This window comes from Papaver somniferum, unplaced genomic scaffold, assembly GCF_003573695.1.
Source record: "Papaver somniferum cultivar HN1 unplaced genomic scaffold, ASM357369v1 unplaced-scaffold_154, whole genome shotgun sequence".
NCBI classification, from domain to species: Eukaryota; Viridiplantae; Streptophyta; class Magnoliopsida; order Ranunculales; family Papaveraceae; genus Papaver; species Papaver somniferum.
The window spans coordinates 6944380-6961790 of NW_020624820.1; the positions used below are offsets into that span (position 1 = coordinate 6944380).

General features: G+C 38.8%; 1 protein-coding gene across 1 annotated transcript; it reads left to right on the forward strand.

Annotated features, from left to right (window-relative positions):
• The first annotated feature begins 4167 nt into the window (after positions 1–4167).
• Positions 4168–10864, forward strand: LOC113336799. Its single transcript, XM_026582474.1, has 4 exons — positions 4168–4266; positions 4341–4544; positions 4947–5108; positions 10625–10864. Exons 1-4 carry the CDS (start codon positions 4168–4170, stop codon positions 10862–10864), a joined length of 705 nt encoding a protein of 234 aa, XP_026438259.1.
• Positions 10865–17411: the final 6547 nt, after the last annotated feature.

Sequence of the window (17411 nt, forward strand, 5' to 3'; positions counted from 1 at the left end):
AAATCATGCATCTCGGACTATGCGAGTCCAAGGAAGTATCGGTAATAAGTCTGTCACAGTACTCATGGACTCTGGAAGTATTCACAACTTCGTAAGCAAAAGGGTAGCGCGGAAGATTGGATTGCAGCCTATTTCGAGTGGTCGATTGGAAGTGATGGTGGTATCAGGTGAGAATATAATCAGTTCCGGTAAGTGTTTCCAAGCCAAGTTAAGCTTACAAGGAGTTCCTATGCTAGTCGATTTTTATGTTTTACCTCTTGAGGGTTGTGATGCTATCTTGGGAACTTAATGGTTGAGTACTCTTGGACCTATTGTCTGTGATTTTTCTAAATTGCATATGAGAATTACTGTGGATGGAAATGAGGTATTGCTGCAAGGCTTATCGGTACCGGAAAATGTGGTTGTTAGTGGTGCAAAAATCCAAAATGAGGCCAAGAAGAAGAAGGAAGGCATATTTCTGCAGCTGTATTCATTAACTGCCGCTCCGACTAACTCTTCCCACCAGCTTAATGCACAAGTAAAGGATATCCTTGCTAAATATGAAATTGTGTTATCTGAGCCTCAATAACTTCCTCCAAAACGTGACCAAGACCATAAGATCCAATTGTACCATGGACATGGCCCTGTTTCCACTAGACCATATCGTTATCCTTATTTCCAGAAAGATGAAATAGAGAAGTTGGTGAATGAGATGTTGTCTACAGGGTTATACGCTTAAGCAACAGTTCCTACTCATCACCAGTGATCTTGGTTAAGAAGCCTGATGGTTCTTGGCGGATGTATGCCGACTATAGGGATCTAAATCACATCACAGTTAAGGATAAATTTCTTATACAAGTAATTGACGAGCTTTTGGATGAACTAAATGGCGCTCAATATTTTACAAAATTGGATCAAAGATCGTCTAAGAGAGTTTTCTTTAGTTATTTTTTGATGACATTTTGATATACAGTTGTAGTAGGGTAAAAACTGATTCTGCTGGAAATGGTAAATTAGGTGTGCTGCCGAGAAACGAATCTAAACCCTAAACAAATGTAATGTACAGGAGTACTTTAGACTCGATAGATCAATCTGTACAATTATGGCCTAAAGCAAGAAATGGCCGTTCCAGTCTTGCTTCGGTCACAAAATGAAGGAGAAGGGTTGATCTTAGGGAGGGAAGCGAAGAAGGTGTTGAGATCAGGATGATGAATTATGAACATGTGGCTGTTTATGACTTGTATCAGAATGTGGAACTTTCTTGCGGAATGTAAGCTATAAGTTCTGGGTGTTTTCTGAATACTTGTGTTGATAAGACTGTTGTTGTTGAAATAGGTTAAGAAACTATTTATACAAGTCATGGTTGAACGCACCCTGATCTCATAGGAAGTGGAAGTAGTTGAGTGATGGAGAAGTGGAGATCGTGTAGAATGGTGAAAACCACGTCCCTATTATGAGGGGAAGACTGGTTTGTTTCATTCCCACTACTTCTCTACTATCACCAACTGTCCGCCTTTCCTAACACCTTTTTATAATGGGCGTGTTGCACGCACGCTGTAAACTGCCAGACCAATACCCTGATGAACATCCCCCAGTTTGTGACATGTTTGATTCTCGAGTATTTTCGTGGAAAATATGTAGCAAGTTGTTGTGTGGGTCTTGTCTGCAAGACATAATTATTCTGACGAATCACGCGCAAGCAAGGCGGCTTATGTTACAAGTCAAGTTGTGAGACTTGCCGCAAGAAATAACATGTAATGCTCTAAGGCTAAATAATTATGTTATTTATGAAATCGATATTTAAAAAATATCGATTTGTAATCGATGCATATAAAGCATCGCTTTTAAGAAAGCATCTCAAAATAATCGATGCGTAAGAAGCATCATTGTATATAGCCTATCTTAGTTGGTCGCAGAACTTAATGTCTTAAAAGGAGCATGACCGGCCATCTTCAGGAAGCTGCCAGTAGACTTATGGGTAAGTTGAGGATTGGCCGATCGATTTTCATGGAAGAGGGGCTGCTGGCAATTACGACGACATCTCATTAGTTCCCCGAAATCAGGTCTAGGCCGGTCAATTCGGCTGGCGAAGTTGGATGGCCGAGATCACTTTGCGGAAGTTATGCACTGCCGTTGGTCGACCTTGAGGCTTTTAAAGCTGTGGGACCAACCTACTTTGAGCTAACGGTTTGAGGCGTTAGTTGCAGGCTGGGAGCAATTCGATTGGTCGAGGCTAAACGCGGGTCGCCGGTGAGCATACCATCACTTCATTGGCCGCCTAAAATTGGATATGAGCCGGTCGATTAGGCTAGCCAAGACATCCGACATTGTTTTACTACAGTAATGTGCTGCCGCTAACATAAATTATGGTTTTTAAGCCGCGCAACCATCCTACTTTGAGCTTTCGGTTTGATGTACTGCTGGCAGGTTGTGAGCAACGTGATTGGCTAAGGCTAAAGGTGAGTCGCCGGTGAGCATACCAGAACCTCATCGGTCTCCTAAAGTAAAATCTAAGACATCCAATTAGGTTGGCTAAGTTGGAAAACCATGATGGATTTGAGACTGTCATGGCCAGTCTTAACTCATTTAATACCTTTTTTCAACAACGTGACTAGCCTACTTTGACTAGCGATCATGGATGATACCTGCAGGTTAGAAGAGCTTCGATTGGCTGAAGTACGAGTGTCCCCGCCGGTGTGTATCATGGCGTTTGTCCGGTCACTTCAGGAGGCGTCTAACTTTGATAAATCAGCCGGACAAATCGTGCGGCCGTGATCGTTTTAAGACTGACATGGGCACCTATATTCAATTCCTTAAGAAATTAAGTGTGTCAACCAGCCAACTTCCACCTTTAATTAAAAGTGTAGGATGCGCATTTAGAGCTATTTGATTGGTCGGTAGCAAATAGGGGTTGTCAGGCAGCAGTATAGGCATAACCGGCCGACGGTATGACGGCGCAAGCTAGGGCGAACCAGCCGGCAAAGTGGCGCGGCCGCACCCCTTTTGTTGCTGCCTTTATTTGCCACAATTCCTTTTTATTTCTTTTTTTTCAAATTTTGGTAGGATTTTGCTCCTACTAGTCCATAGTGGATTAATTTCCTAGTTTGTCTAAGTTTGATCTCTACCAATAGGGATCGAGATACTGCGCAGATCGCAAAAACTTAATTTTTGCAAATTGATAAAATTAGGTTATAAAAAATTAAATTTTGAGAGCTGACACAAAACCAATAAATATTGGTGACTTTGGCGCATTGACAAAAAAATCACTAATTCTTGTCATAGAGGGCATTACAACTTTCGTTCTTCTGATTGAGTACTTACGTGCACATATTAATCCTGACACTTCGGGAAATTCATATACTCAGATGCGAGCGAACACTAATTGTCATGTCATGTCAATATCAAGAGTTCAGTTGGGTAACATAGCATAGAATAAATAGTCAGTAGGCTCCGGCATTAGCGGATAATGCAGCTATGAGCTTAAATACTCATTAGGCTCTATACTAGTGAACAATTCATCTAGGAGCTTGAGTTTCAATATAATATGAAGAGAGACATAGGCACTCATCAGATTTTGATACATTCTTCAAATTCCTTGCGGAATATATACATATCAAGGTCTACTACTTCTGATGTCTGGTCACGTAGACACACTTTTACAGTTTTCTCCCTAAACTAAAAACCACCATCAACAGTAACTCCCCTTATTAGCATGTAACAGTGACATTGTTGCGGGGTAAGCACTAGATGGTGACAGACGAAAAATAAAATTAATAAGATGAAGTAGGTAGATGTGACCAGAGAGATATCAGTTGGTTTGAACTTCCTTGGTAGTCGTACTGGTGAAGAAGCTTTCAATCAGGGGCTACTAATAAATTACGCTCTTTCTCATCGAACATCAATGGTAGGAAAAAGAAAGAGAGCATGTCCGGTTAAGGTCTTGGAGCTCAACCGGGTTCTCCTAATCCCGTTCGTGTGAGCGAGAGGAAGAAACCCTTTCCTAATTTAGAAATTCGTCGGGTATAAAGGGAGCTTCTTTTCTTTCCTGTTTTGCACGAACAGCAGGACCAACCCAATATTCGTGTACGCTAACCAAGAGCAAGGTAAGTTCATCTCATCTTCGTATTTTAACTGTGAATGTAATATCCACAAGTAGTTGATCAAACTTGAACATTTAGCTTGGTATGAATGACTTTCTTTGTTAGCAGCGGTAGAGCAAGTATCAACGGAGACAAAGCAATCTCCAATGGTTATGATCAGCATCAATGCGAGCAAGGAGAACTCAAGGTAGGTGATCTTTTCTCTTTTGGACATGTACCCACCCAACAGTAACTAGAAGCGTAATTTTTTATTTTTTTTAGTTGGATAAGATGTCACCTGGAGATATTTCCCCTGCTAAGCCAAGAGGAATTAATGTTTCCAAAGACATGCCAAATATGTATGATGACTTCTTAAAAGTGTCATATACGACTGTTAGGACTCATCTTAATCACGTGACGATTCTTCTTCCTGGACCAGAGAGTGTAAAAACTGTACCATCAATATTCTCCGGAATGTGTAATAAGGTTTTGTCTCCATAAGAATGAGTATCCATCCTCTCCAGTGGATTTCAAAATTTTCCAAACTCCATTGTGCTCCTGGGATGGATGGGTGAGATATATGTTCGGCAATGATCATGTCAGGTATAATCTTGGAGAGTGTAGTTGCGTTGTTGATCCTTATGATTGCAAGAGGCATTGACTTTAAGTTGTTTGGTGGGTGTCTGAGTGGTATCCTCTATACAAGGTGGAGGCAGTCCCCAGGAGAAATAAGTTATGTCAGAGAGGATTGCAGGTGGCACTTGAGAAGTTACAGTGATATTCGATTCTTCGGATGTACGTGTATGTACATGTTTTGCTATGTTTGATTGGATGAATTATATGGATAACTTTGAACTAATCTTGCTCAACTTTTTTTCGTAGTTTTAGTGCTTTGAGAAGATGAACGCCTTTGTTGGACTCGCACTAGCTGCAGGTAGCCAGGATGACGATGTGTTCAAGACACCTCCAGAAGAAAATGAGAACTCTGGGGATACCGGTCCCGGGGAGAATTCACTAAAAAACCGTTTCCATGGAGAATTGAATGGAGTTGTATTTGATTTTGACCGAGTCGCTTCCATATAACAATGATGAAAACCAAATAGATTCAGTATCTAATGGAAACGAAGGAAACACTCTCTATTATTTGGGATGATGTTGCAGGAAGGACCGAGATATAATCCAGGGTTGGAGGCGATCGACGATGTTGAGGATATGACTGCGCCCTTGACCCTTAATTTGACGCTCCTCTTGTAAATCATGTGTTCATTGGAGGGTTCAGAGTGTCATCCAAGTATACCGAGTTGTACGCCCGAATATGGAAGAAGTATGAACACATTGCCACGACCGAATGTGTGGTATGATCAGGCATGTTGTTTCTGAATGAGTGATCGAAAATCGAGAGTATCATCAAGACATGTGAGTAGACTTCAGGTTTAATGTTTCCTGGTTATGTGAAGGGATTTCCAAAATACAAAATTCGCGAACTGAAATGGATAGGCTTCCTTCCATGAATCTCATTAATCATAAAGAACCGGAAATTGAGAAGTTGTCTCAGGAGTTGAAGTTGAAGCAGGCTGCTCTTCGGGGTATGAAAAGTGTTTTCTCTAAAAAATATGAACTGTTGCCGAATGATTTCCTTTGAATTCCTTTATTTCCTTCCCAGAACTTTTCCCTTTAGGTGTTTTGGAAAGATGAGACGTTCCTTTGTGGTTTGATTTGGTTTTGAACATGTAGACGACTTCTCTTGAAAGAATAGAGGTTTTTGTTTTGTTAAAGAAATGATGTTTCACTTGGTTAATAGACTTAAATCCTAACTATAAATGCAAATGGGTGCAAACATTTTGGAGAAATTGTAAACGTTGTATGAAAATACAAGGGAAACGGCAATATAACGTTTTAGGCACTGACGGGAGCTATCTAGCGTGTATTGATAATCCTTCCAGCTTGTCAGTACCAAGGATCTTGCAATAGTCACCTTGTATGATTTCAGAAACTAGGAAAGGCTCATGCTACTTGACCTTCAGACTTCTTATCCTAGATCTATATTTCTTCTAAACATTTGATAAATATTGATAGGGACCAGCTTCCTCTTCACATCACCTAATCGTAGTTGGGTTGACGATCGTATCAAGTCCCCAGTTCTTGATGAGATGAGGATTAGCTGGCTGTAAAAAAAGGTTGTTCGATAAGAATTACTTGTTCATGGAGCCTATGGATGTACAATATTATATTTGCAAGAGTGGTGCAGCCGTAGGCGCTTCTGGACTTCCCTTCGTAGTCCCTGGCTATGTTTGGACAACGAGTAGATCCTTGCTTTAGAATCCCTGCATCCTTCAGAGTCTGGATATATAGTGACAACGTTGAGATCAATGCCTGCGTCAATTAGAGCTTTTCCCAACTCGATATCTCTAAGATAAGCAGTGGTTAAGAGTCTCCATCCGCATATGCTAATCATGTATTCCAGAAGAGATTTATGCTTAGGGGCAGGTAGTCGCTTTCCTGATACAACACAATTTAGAGCGGCAAAGATATCTTGATGTTGTGCCTTGGAGAACTAGAGAATTTTAGACACATGTTCTGTGGTTGATTGTACATTTTTGTAGACGGAAACCCCAGAAAGCATGCAACATCTTCTAATAGGAAGATGGTTTGTGTATACTCATTCAGTGCCCAGTTGAAGTTCCCCTGAGTCGATCTTCTCCTGGAAGATGCGCTTCAATCTGTTGTAGTCACTTGTAGGGTGGTTGACGAACATATGGAGGTGGCAGTACTTGGGATCTTTCATTTCTTGTTTGGTTGGAAGACGTCTGACACGAGGTAGCTTGATGACGTCATATTGTATCCAGACCTCCAAGAGTTCAATCACCTCTTCCATTGGAAATGGGAAATCTGGGAATGATGGAGTCTCATTTGACCTGTGTGAAATGGGAGTCGGACGCTTAGATTGTTGATAGTTGTTCCCCTGATGCTTTCTCTTTCCACCCCCACTAGTGATTGATTGGAGGTTGGATATTTTATTGGAAGGACGCCTGCTTTCCTGAACATTTTGACGAGCTTCTTCATTCTTTTCATCGCAAGGACTCTGACAAGGACGTGTTCTGAGTTTGAGGAAACATTTTTTGATCTTCATGAGCAAACAAGTTAGGTTGGTGGTTACCTTTCCGTGCAGCATGAGCATAGACTTAATCTTCCTCACCAGTAATATGAATCTTGGAAGAAGGAGTACTACCATCAGTATTGATCAAAAATGAATTGTTGATAGCGTTTCCTCCAGAATGAAATTTCAAAAGCGTGAGAAATTTCAAAAGCGTAAATACTTCGTCATGCGTCTTGACAATAATATCTTGATCCCTGACAATATTATTCAGGATTTTCATAAAATCGTGAATAGTTGTTAAATATTGAGACTCCATAGCCTCAAAAAGGGTGTTGAATGAAATAGCGGATTCAGGAATAACATGTGAAGTATTGTCGGCGCTAGGAGAATTGAAATTGGGATTGAGGGTTTCTGAACCATTCCTAAGGTCAACCATCTTGAGAAGTTTAGGAAATCGAAAATGAAATTGGGAAAATGATTTTTTGCAACCGAGAGATTAATCCCTCATTGTGGTCGCCAATTTTTAGTAGGGTAAATACTGATTCTACTGGAAATCGTAAATTGGGTGTTCCACCAAATTTACCATGAGTAAACCCTAAACAAATGTACTGTGAGTACTTTAGATTCGATAGATCAATCTGTACAATTCTGTCCTAAACCAAGAAATGGATGTTCCAGTCTTGCTTCGGTCACAAAATGAAGGATAATGATTGATCTTAGGAAGGGAAGCGAAGAAGGCGTTAAGATCAGGATGATGAATTATGTAAGTACGGTTGTTTATGAATTGTATCAGAATGTGGAACTTGCTTGCGGAATGTAAGCTATAATTTCTTGGTGTTTTCTAAATACTTGTATTGATAAAAATTTTGTTGTTGAAATAGGTTGAAATCCTATTTATACAAGTCATAGTTGAACGCACCCCGATCTCATAGGAAGTGGAAGTAGTTGAGTGATGGAGAAGTGGAGATCGTGTAGAATGGTGAAAACCACGTCCCTATTATGAAGGGAACACTGGTTGGTTTAATTCCCACTACTTCTATACTATCACTAACTGTCCGCCTTTCCTGACACCTTCTCATAATAGGAGTGTTGCACGTCGCACGCTGTAAACCGTCAGACCAATACCCTGATGAACATCCCACATTTTGTGACATGTTTGATTCTCGAGTATTTTCATGGAAAATATCTAGCAAGTTTCCGATTGGGTCTTATCTGCAAGACCTAATTATTTTGACCAATCACGCGCAAGCTAGGCGACGGGCGGTCATATGTTACAAGTCAAGTTGTGAGACTTGCCGCAAGAAATAGCATGTAATGCTCCAAGGTTAAATAATTAAGTTATTTGTGAAATTGATATTTAAACAATATCGATTGTAATCGATTCATATATAGCATCGCTTTTAAGCAAGCAACTCAAAATAATCGATGCATATGAAGCATCATTGCATATATCCTGCTTTGGTTGGTCGCGGAACTTAATGTCTTCAAAGGAACATGACCGACCATCTTCAGGAAGCTGCCAAGGAACTGTATGGGTAAGTTGAGGATTGGCCGATCGGTTCTCATGGAAAAGGGGCTTCCGGCGATCACGACGGCATCTCATTGGTTCCCCGAAATCAGATCTAGGCCGGTCGATTCGGCTGGCAAATTTGGATGGCTGAGATCGCTTTGCGGAAGTTATACGCTGCCAATGGTCGACCTTGAGGCTTTTAAAGCCGTGTGAACAAGCTAATTTGAGCAAACGGTTTGAGGCGTTAGTTGTAGGCTGGGAGAAATTCGATTGGTCAAGGATAAAGGCGGGTCGCCGGTGAGCATACCAGCACTTCATTGGCCGCCTAAAATTGGATCTGGGTCGGTTGATTTGGCTATCCAAGTTGGATGGCCGAGATTGTTTTGCGACAGTAATGTGCTGCCGCTAATATAAATTAGGGTTTTTAAGCCGCCCAGCCATCCTACTTTGAGCGATCGGTTTGATATGTTGTTGGCAAGTTTTGAGCAATGTGATTGGCTAAGGCTAAAGGTGAGTCGCCGGTGAGCATACCGGCACTTTATTGGCCGCCTAAATAAAATCTAAGCAATCCAATTAGGTTGTCTAAGTTGGATGACCACGATGGATTTGAGACTGTCATGGCCAGTCTTAACTCATTTAATACCTTTTTTCAACAGCGTGGCTATCCTACTTTGGCTAGCGATCATGGATGATACCTGCAGGTTAGAAGAGCTTCGATTGGCTGAAGTACGAGTGGCCCCGCTGGTGTGTATCATGACGCTTGTCCGGTCACGTCAGGAGGCGGCTAACTTTGATAAATCGGCCGGCCAAATCATGCGGTCGTGATCGTTTTAAGACTGACATGGGCACCTATATTTAATTCCTTAAGAAATTAAGTGTGTCGACCAGCCAACTTACACCTTTAATTAAAAGTGTAGGTTGCACATTTAGAGTTATTTGATTAGTCGGTAGGAAAGAGGGCCCGGCAGGCAGCAATATAGGCATGACCGGTCGACGGTACGGCGACGCAAGCTAGGGAGAACCGGCAGGAAAAGTGGCGCGGCCGTGCCCCTTTTTCTGCTGCCACAATTCCTTTTTATTTCTATTTTTTCAAATTTTGGTAGGATTTTGCTCATACTAGTCCATGGTGGATTAATTTCCTAGTTTACCTAGGTTTGGTCTCGACCAATAGAGATCGAGATATTGCACAGACCGCAAAAAACCTAATTTTTACAAATTGATAAAATTAGGTTAACAAAAATTAAATTTTGCGAGCTGACACAACCAATAAATATTGGTGAATTTTGCGCATTGACACAAAAATCACTAATTTTTGTCTCAGAGGGCATCACAACTTTCGTGCTTCCGATTGAGTACTTCCATGCACATATTAATCCTGACACTTCGGGAAATTCATGCTACTCAGCTGCGAGCGAACACTAATTGTCATGTCATATCAATATCAAGAGTTCATCTGGGAACATAGCATAGAATAAATACCCAGTATGCTCCGGCATTAGCTAATAATGCAGCTATGAGCTTAAATACTCATTAGGCTCTATACTAGTGAACAATTCATTTAGGATCTTGAGTTTCAATATAATATGAAGATAGACATAGGCACTCATTAGATTTTGATACATTCTTCAAATTCCTTGCGGAATATATACATATCAAGGTCTACTACTTCTGATGTCTGGTCACGTAGACACACTTTTACAGTTTTCTCCCTAAACTAAAAACCACCATCAACAACAGTTGGTCATGGTCTGAACAACTAAGTCACTTTGAAATTGTATTTTCTATTTTGAGAACTCACCAATTGTATGTCAAGTATGAAAAGTGTCAGTTTGCACAAAGGGAAGTCAAGTACCTGGTCCAGAAAAATTGAAGCGATGCAGCAATGGACCATACATGAATCTCTTAAGGCGTTACGAGGTTTTTTTGGGTTTAACATGTTATTACCGTAAATTTATCCAGAATTACGGTAAAATTGCAGCGCCTCTTACAAAGATGCTTAAGAAAGATTCATTCCGATGGAGTTTACTAGCGGAAGAGGCATTCAAGAAACTTAAGGAGGCTATGACATGTGCACCAGTTGCGCTTCCATACTTCTCAAAAATGTTCATTGTGGAATGTGATGCTTCGGGTTCGGGAGTTGGAGATGTTTTGAAGCAGGACAGACCCATAGCTTTTTACATCCACGCCTTACAAGGATAAAAATTGGTGTCGTCTACGTATGAAAAAGAGATTCTTGCTTTGGTGTTGGTAATTCAAAAGTGGCGACCTTATCTTTTGGGAAGACATTTCACTGTAATGACGGATCATCAAAGCTTAAAGCATCTCTGGTCCCAAAAGATCACTACACCAACTCAACAAAAATGTCTATATAAGTTGATGGGGTATGATTTTACCATTTTATACAAAAAGGGAAAATAAAATGTTGTTGTTGATGAACTTTCAAGGAGAAGTCAACCAGACGGAACAGAAAATTATGCCATATCCCTTCCATTGCCCAACTGGATTGAGATAGTGAAGGATGAAAACAAGTCAGATCCTACCCTTAAAAGGCTTGTTCAGTTAGTACAAGAAGGAGAAGCTATAGGGCCTTGGAAACTGATGAATGATGTTTTGTTCTTCAAGAAAAAAAATTATTTAGCGGAACACTCACCACTCATTTAAGATATAACAGATCAGTTTCATGTCAGTACTCATTAAGGTTTTGTTAACACCTTTCAAATAATTCGTTCAAAGTTTTATTGAACAAGAATGAGGAAGAGAACCAAGGACTTTATACAGAACTGTGATACTTGTGAACATCATAAAACGGAGCAAGTTGCACCTGCCGGGCTTCTCCAACCTCTGGTAATTCCTTGTCAGATATGGGAGGACATATCTATGGATTTCATTGACGGATTGCCATCGTCAAACGGTAAGACTACTATTTTTGTCGTAGTCGATCGATTGTCAAAGTATGCACACTTTACTGCCATATCCCATCCTTATACATCTGTTGGAATATCTAGAATCTTCCATGATAATATATTGCATAGCATGCCTCGGTCTATTGTCTGTGATAGAGATCCGACGTTTACTAGTGCATTCTGGAGAGAAGTATTCCGGTTAAATAGTACTACATTCAATTTCAAATTTGCCTATCATCCGCAAACCGACGGGAAAAGTGAGGTGGTTAATCTCACTGGAAATGTATTCCCGCTATTTCACTAGTTCTCAACCCAAACAGTGGTCCAAGTGGTTAACATGGGTAGAGTATTGCTACAACACAAGCTGGCATACAACAATTGGTCGCACCCCGTTTGAAGTAGTTTATGGTCGTCCACCCCCGTCTTTTTTAACTTATACTCCAGGAACTACGAAAGTGGAGTCTGTAGAGCAAGATCCCATGGCCAGAGATTCAGTGGTAAGATAAATAAAAGACAAAATCAAGGAAGCTCAAGCTAGGATGAAGAAATTTTATGACTCAAAGCATAAAGAAAGGGAGTTTGCTATAGGAGATATGGTTTATTTAAAGTTGCAACCATATAGGCAACTCTCTGTATCTTTGAAGAAGAAATATAAACTCTAAGAAAAATACTATGGTCCTTTAAAAGTTGTGGAACGCATTGGTGTTGTTGCTTATAAACTTGCGCTGCCAGTTGATATATATCGTAAGTGCTGTTAGAGCATTTCTCGTCAAATTCGCATGCGTTGCTATCTCAAGCATGTTTGTCAATGTTAGTGATCAAAACTATAAGTTTTGATTTCTATCCTATTTGTAGATGTCTCGGACTAGGACATAAATAGTGTAGTTGAGCTTAAATCTCTCGGCGTTTATCTCTTAAAGACGAAGAACTACTAAGGGGAGCTTGTGGAACTTCTTTGATAAAAGGTATCTGGAGACTTGAACTTATTTATCACTTGGAAAGTATATTTTCTACTATCTCCTATATTGAGACATAAGTCGTGTTACGATATAATTTTCTCTATACACATTTGAGATTTCAAGCTGAGTATATATCACTTACATATTTCTCAGAATATATGTTGGTAAGATTTCGCTTCGATCAAGTTCATCTTATATCATGAGAAAATTGCCGAGTAACATCTTACATGGTTTGTGTGATACAATCATTTGGTGTAAGACTTGAAGGTTTCGATAATGATTATTCAGTATCTTGAAAATTGCTTTGATGCTAATAGTGTGTGAAAACGGCTATTGTCATTATAGAAGAATGTTTCAATGATTGAAATAAAGAGTTGATGATGTAACCATTTTTTGATATAAGCATATATGGTGTGTTCGAACATTAGTGTATAAGTCCATAAACCGGAATCCAAGAGTATGCATATGTGTGTATACGAAATTGGTGAAGGAGACAGATCAAGTATGCATACTCGTACGCATACTGGCGGAAGTTGTCGGACCGAGAATTTCTGCTGAGTTTGGTTTTGGCAAAACCCTTAACTAGTGACCTTAAGTATGCGCACCCGTACGCATACTGGCAGAAGTTTTTGAACCGAAAATTTCTGCTGAGTTTGGAAACTTTACAAACTCAAAACTGGTTACTTAAGTACGCACACTTAAGCTGGTTACTTTGTCAAATCGGTCAAGTCCATAAACTTAAACATTTAAATCATAAGGAATGCAATCTTTGCAAACGTGGCTACAATGTTCATGATTGATTCAAGTGAATCAAACCGATTTGATTTCAATTGTGTTTTTCTAAACAATTGAACAATTCTTTAACTAGTTTCATTTGAGTCATTTGAACTAGTTATGGTCAAGATGAATAAGGTTGATATGAGAGTAATCATATGGCTAACCTCGGTTAACTATTTGTGAACCAACATGGTGTACACGTTTAGGTACGGTTACATAAACCTAAATGAGGGTACATTTCATTTGTGTGTAACAATATAAGTTCGATCTAACGGTTGAAAGATATTAGCTTGGTTGAATCAGGTTTTTCATCTAACGGTGATTATTGAATGCTTTGTTACCAAGGTAACTTGGAATGCAAATCCTGATTTGAAAACTATATAAAGGAGAACTTTAGCAACTGGGAAACCTAATCCTCACACATCATGTGTGTTACTAGTTGCGTAACTAGAGTCGCTTCTCCTTTAACCTTAGGTTTCTTCTCGAGACCCTGTAGGTTAATGACTTGAAGACTTCATTAGGATTATGAAGCCAGACCCAACTATTATCTTTGTAGTTGCATGATCTGATATTGTTGTTTCTATCGTGTTGAGTGCAATTGAAATAATTGACTCGAGATTTTATATCTCTGATAGGCAAAACAGAAAAGTAATCACAAACAAACTTCGTCTTATCGTTTGTAATTCCACAATTACTTGTTTCGCTAGTCGATTAATTTTATTGTGAGGTGATTGATAGTACTAGGATGTTCTTCGGGAATATAAGTCTGGTTTATCAATTGGTTCATGTTCACCTTGATTTATCATAAGACGGAACAAAAACTCTTGGGTATTTCTGTGGGGCACAGATTTATTCAATCCTATAGACTTTTCTGTGTGAGACAGATTTGTATATCAAGTCTTCGACTTTGGGTCGTAGCAACTCTTAATTGTGGGTGAGATCATCTAAGGGAATCAAGTGCGTAGTATCCTGATGGGATCAGAGATGTAAGAAGCGCAACTGTACCTTGAATCAGTATGAGATTGATTAGGGTTCAACTACAGTCCAGTACGAAGTTAATTGGTAGTAGGCCAGTGTCTGTAGCGGCTTTACATTGTGGTGTTCAATCTGGACTAGGTCCCGGGGTTTTTTTGTATTTGCGGTTTCCTCGTTAACAAAATTCTGGTGTCTGTGTTATTTCTTTTCCGCATTATATTTTGTTATAAAATTGAAATATCACTGGTTGTGCGTTAAGATCAATCAATTAAAATATCCAACCTTGGTTATTGATTCACATTGATTGACACTTGAACGTTGGTCTTTGGAGCCATTCAAGTAACTCCTCTTATATTCAATCAGACTCGCATATTTATATTTGCTGATTGTGGATTGAATTAAGAGTTAAATATATTATACTGTTTGATATACTTTAATATAGATTGAGTCTGACTGTCTAGTTGATTCTCTAGAAAGTGTATTGGAGTAAGTCATCTCAGATTGCCAAACGAATTGTTGGGTGTGGTTGTTAGACCCCCGCATTTTTAATTGGTATCAGAGCAGGAAAACACATTAAAGACCTTATAAGTCTGTGTTTGTAGCGATCTGAGGATGGAGATATAGTCTATGATAATCGCATCGCCAGAAATAAAAGTTCTGTTACCTTAAAGTCTATTAAAGAGAAATATTTTTCAATCTCGAATATAGAAGAACCTTGTGTTCAAAGAAAACAGACAAACATTGACAAAGAGAGTGATGTGATTCTAAAAATTGTTAGAATACAGGTTGATAATGTCAATCGGTTGAAACACGAAGTCAATGCTCTAGTTGGTATGATAAGTGAGCGCGACCAACTGCTTCTGGTTTAACTGTAAGAGAATCAGCTTCAGAAGCAAAAATGAAAAACCCTTCTGTTGAAAAAGATGTGCATGTATCTTCTTCTAATCAAGGAAATCCCACATCACATAGAAGGAAGAATTCTCTCAACATTGGTGTTAAGACTGTTTTATCTAATCACTCAGGTGATTAGAAAGTGTGTCTCTTTTGTGATTCAAAAGGACCAAGTAAACAAAAGAGGAATTCTAGGTTGAATGACAATTCTATTATCCGTCTTCAACATACCTTAGATTTAATTCTCAAAGGTGTAACTGACATTCGTATGTCTAAACCAATCGGTTTTAGTACTCACCTTGTACCCCACCAAAAAATTCAGTTCAATGTATTCCTCGAATGTTCAAAAACATAACAGTCTTCCTAAACCATTTCAACGAAGAAGAACTCATGGATATTCTTCAATTAGGAAGGGAGACTATGTTGTTGATGATGTGAAAAAGATACCAGAAGAAGGAAGCAAAAATGGAGGTATGGAAGACAACTTAAAAGGGATAATTGAAGGATATAAAGAAATTATCAACAAGATGTCTATTCCCCGGAAACAAAATTCTTCAGGTAAGAATCAAAACATCATATCTTGATGATAGTAAGTTTCATGATAATTTTTCACATCATAATGGTTTTCCTCCAAAGAACAGGAAAAAGAGGCTTAACCACAAGCAACGTTTATTTAATGAGCTCAAGGCTCATACTTGTGCTAATTAATCAAAAGGTTGAAACCTAACTCTCAATAAAATCCTGATTGAGTGAGATTTTTTCAGGTATACTTATGTTAAAGAAATTATTTCTTGATTCTCTATGCTGATTTCTTATCGTTCTTAGCTGGATTATCATTCATAAACAAGTCTTGCGTAAGTATTTGTTTGTTTCAATAAGTGTCAGGTTCACAAATTTCTTCTTGAGATTTCTTTTGTAAAAATTTCTACAATATATGCTCTGAATTTTTCTCATATGAGAATATAGATTTATTGAGCTTATGTCTGTGAATCTTTTCACATAGCAAACACCATTGTGAATAAACGACATTCTTGGTTGTTTGATCACTTCTAGGTCCTTTTTGGTATAAGGTCAAGTTGTGTACGTACGTGTACCGCCTTTCACATTGGCCCTGACCAAACTTGAAAAACCCTAATTTCTGGTTCTTGCAAAACCAATAAATACCAAACCTTTTATAGAGTACGCATACTCTTGTTGTGCTCTTTTAAGGATGGGGTCCACTTCAAGTTCTTGGAATTTACTAGCCGATTCAATTGATGATTCGGTCTATTTGGAGTTTGTTTTGAAGAAGAAAAAAACCCTTGTTAAGCCGGACGAACTCGAATCCCGTGCCTCTTGCTATTATGCATTTTATCGTCAAGATCGAGAGAATGCTGAGATGGTCTCTGCTGAAGTGGTTCATGGTTTTCTCACTGATCTTGGGAAGACTCAACTTAAGCTCGAGAACTCTGTAAAGGATCTTAACCTATTACGAACTAAGTTGAAAAAGATTGATATTGATCTTGTTCTCATGAAGTCACGGGTTAAGGATCTTCTTAATGAGGATATCTTCTCCGAATATGCAGTTGATACAATTAGTCACAAGTTTGAAGGTCTTGGTACCAGTGAAGCTTCCATACCAGAACTCAAATTATCACTTGTGATTACTATTAGAATTTGTTTTGGTTTGATTTTGTCTAGTAAATCTTCTTATTGTTTTTAGAAGAATAACTAGGGTTTGGAATAGCCATTATTGTGAGTACACATAGCTATGTCCAACGATTTTCATCTTCATTGTTTTTAGATTTATTTATTTAAATTATAAAGTATATTTTGTAAGATGATTTTTGCAATTTTAATCTTTTTGATTTATATATTGCAAATTGTTATGGGATATGTTGTTTACGTCCGTGAACCTGTGATTGTCCCATACTTGTTCAAAATTTATCTCTATTATTTCGATATGAATGTATTGATGGAAGATAGAATGAACTTTTGACATTACAAATGTTAAAGCCTTTTATGTCATGTTTTGATAAAAAGAAAGGATAAAACTTTTGTTTACAAGGATTAAGTCTATTATATGTCATTGTGCAAATATTTATGAAAAATAGAATGAATCCTTGTTTATTCCGCAGTATTTGGTCGATCTCCGATCCACAATCTTTGTGCATATACTATGTTGTTCCATAAGGTTTCTTATGTTGAGCACAATCGACTGAGTTGTTCATTCTTATGATTAACTTAGTTGTTGCTCCGTAA

What these genes read in the sequence shown, in the direction of transcription:
- LOC113336799 (XM_026582474.1), top strand. Translation starts at nt 4,168, where the DNA reads ATGACTTTCTTTGTTAGCAGCGGTAGAGCAAGTATCAACGGAGACAAA. An exon ending in TCTCCGGAATGTGTAATAAG is followed by an intron (nt 4,545 to 4,946) that starts GTTTTGTCTCCA and finishes TCGTAGTTTTAG; the next exon opens with TGCTTTGAGAAGATGAACGC. An exon ending in ATGGAGAATTGAATGGAGTT is followed by an intron (nt 5,109 to 10,624) that starts GTATTTGATTTT and finishes AAATTTATCCAG; the next exon opens with AATTACGGTAAAATTGCAGC.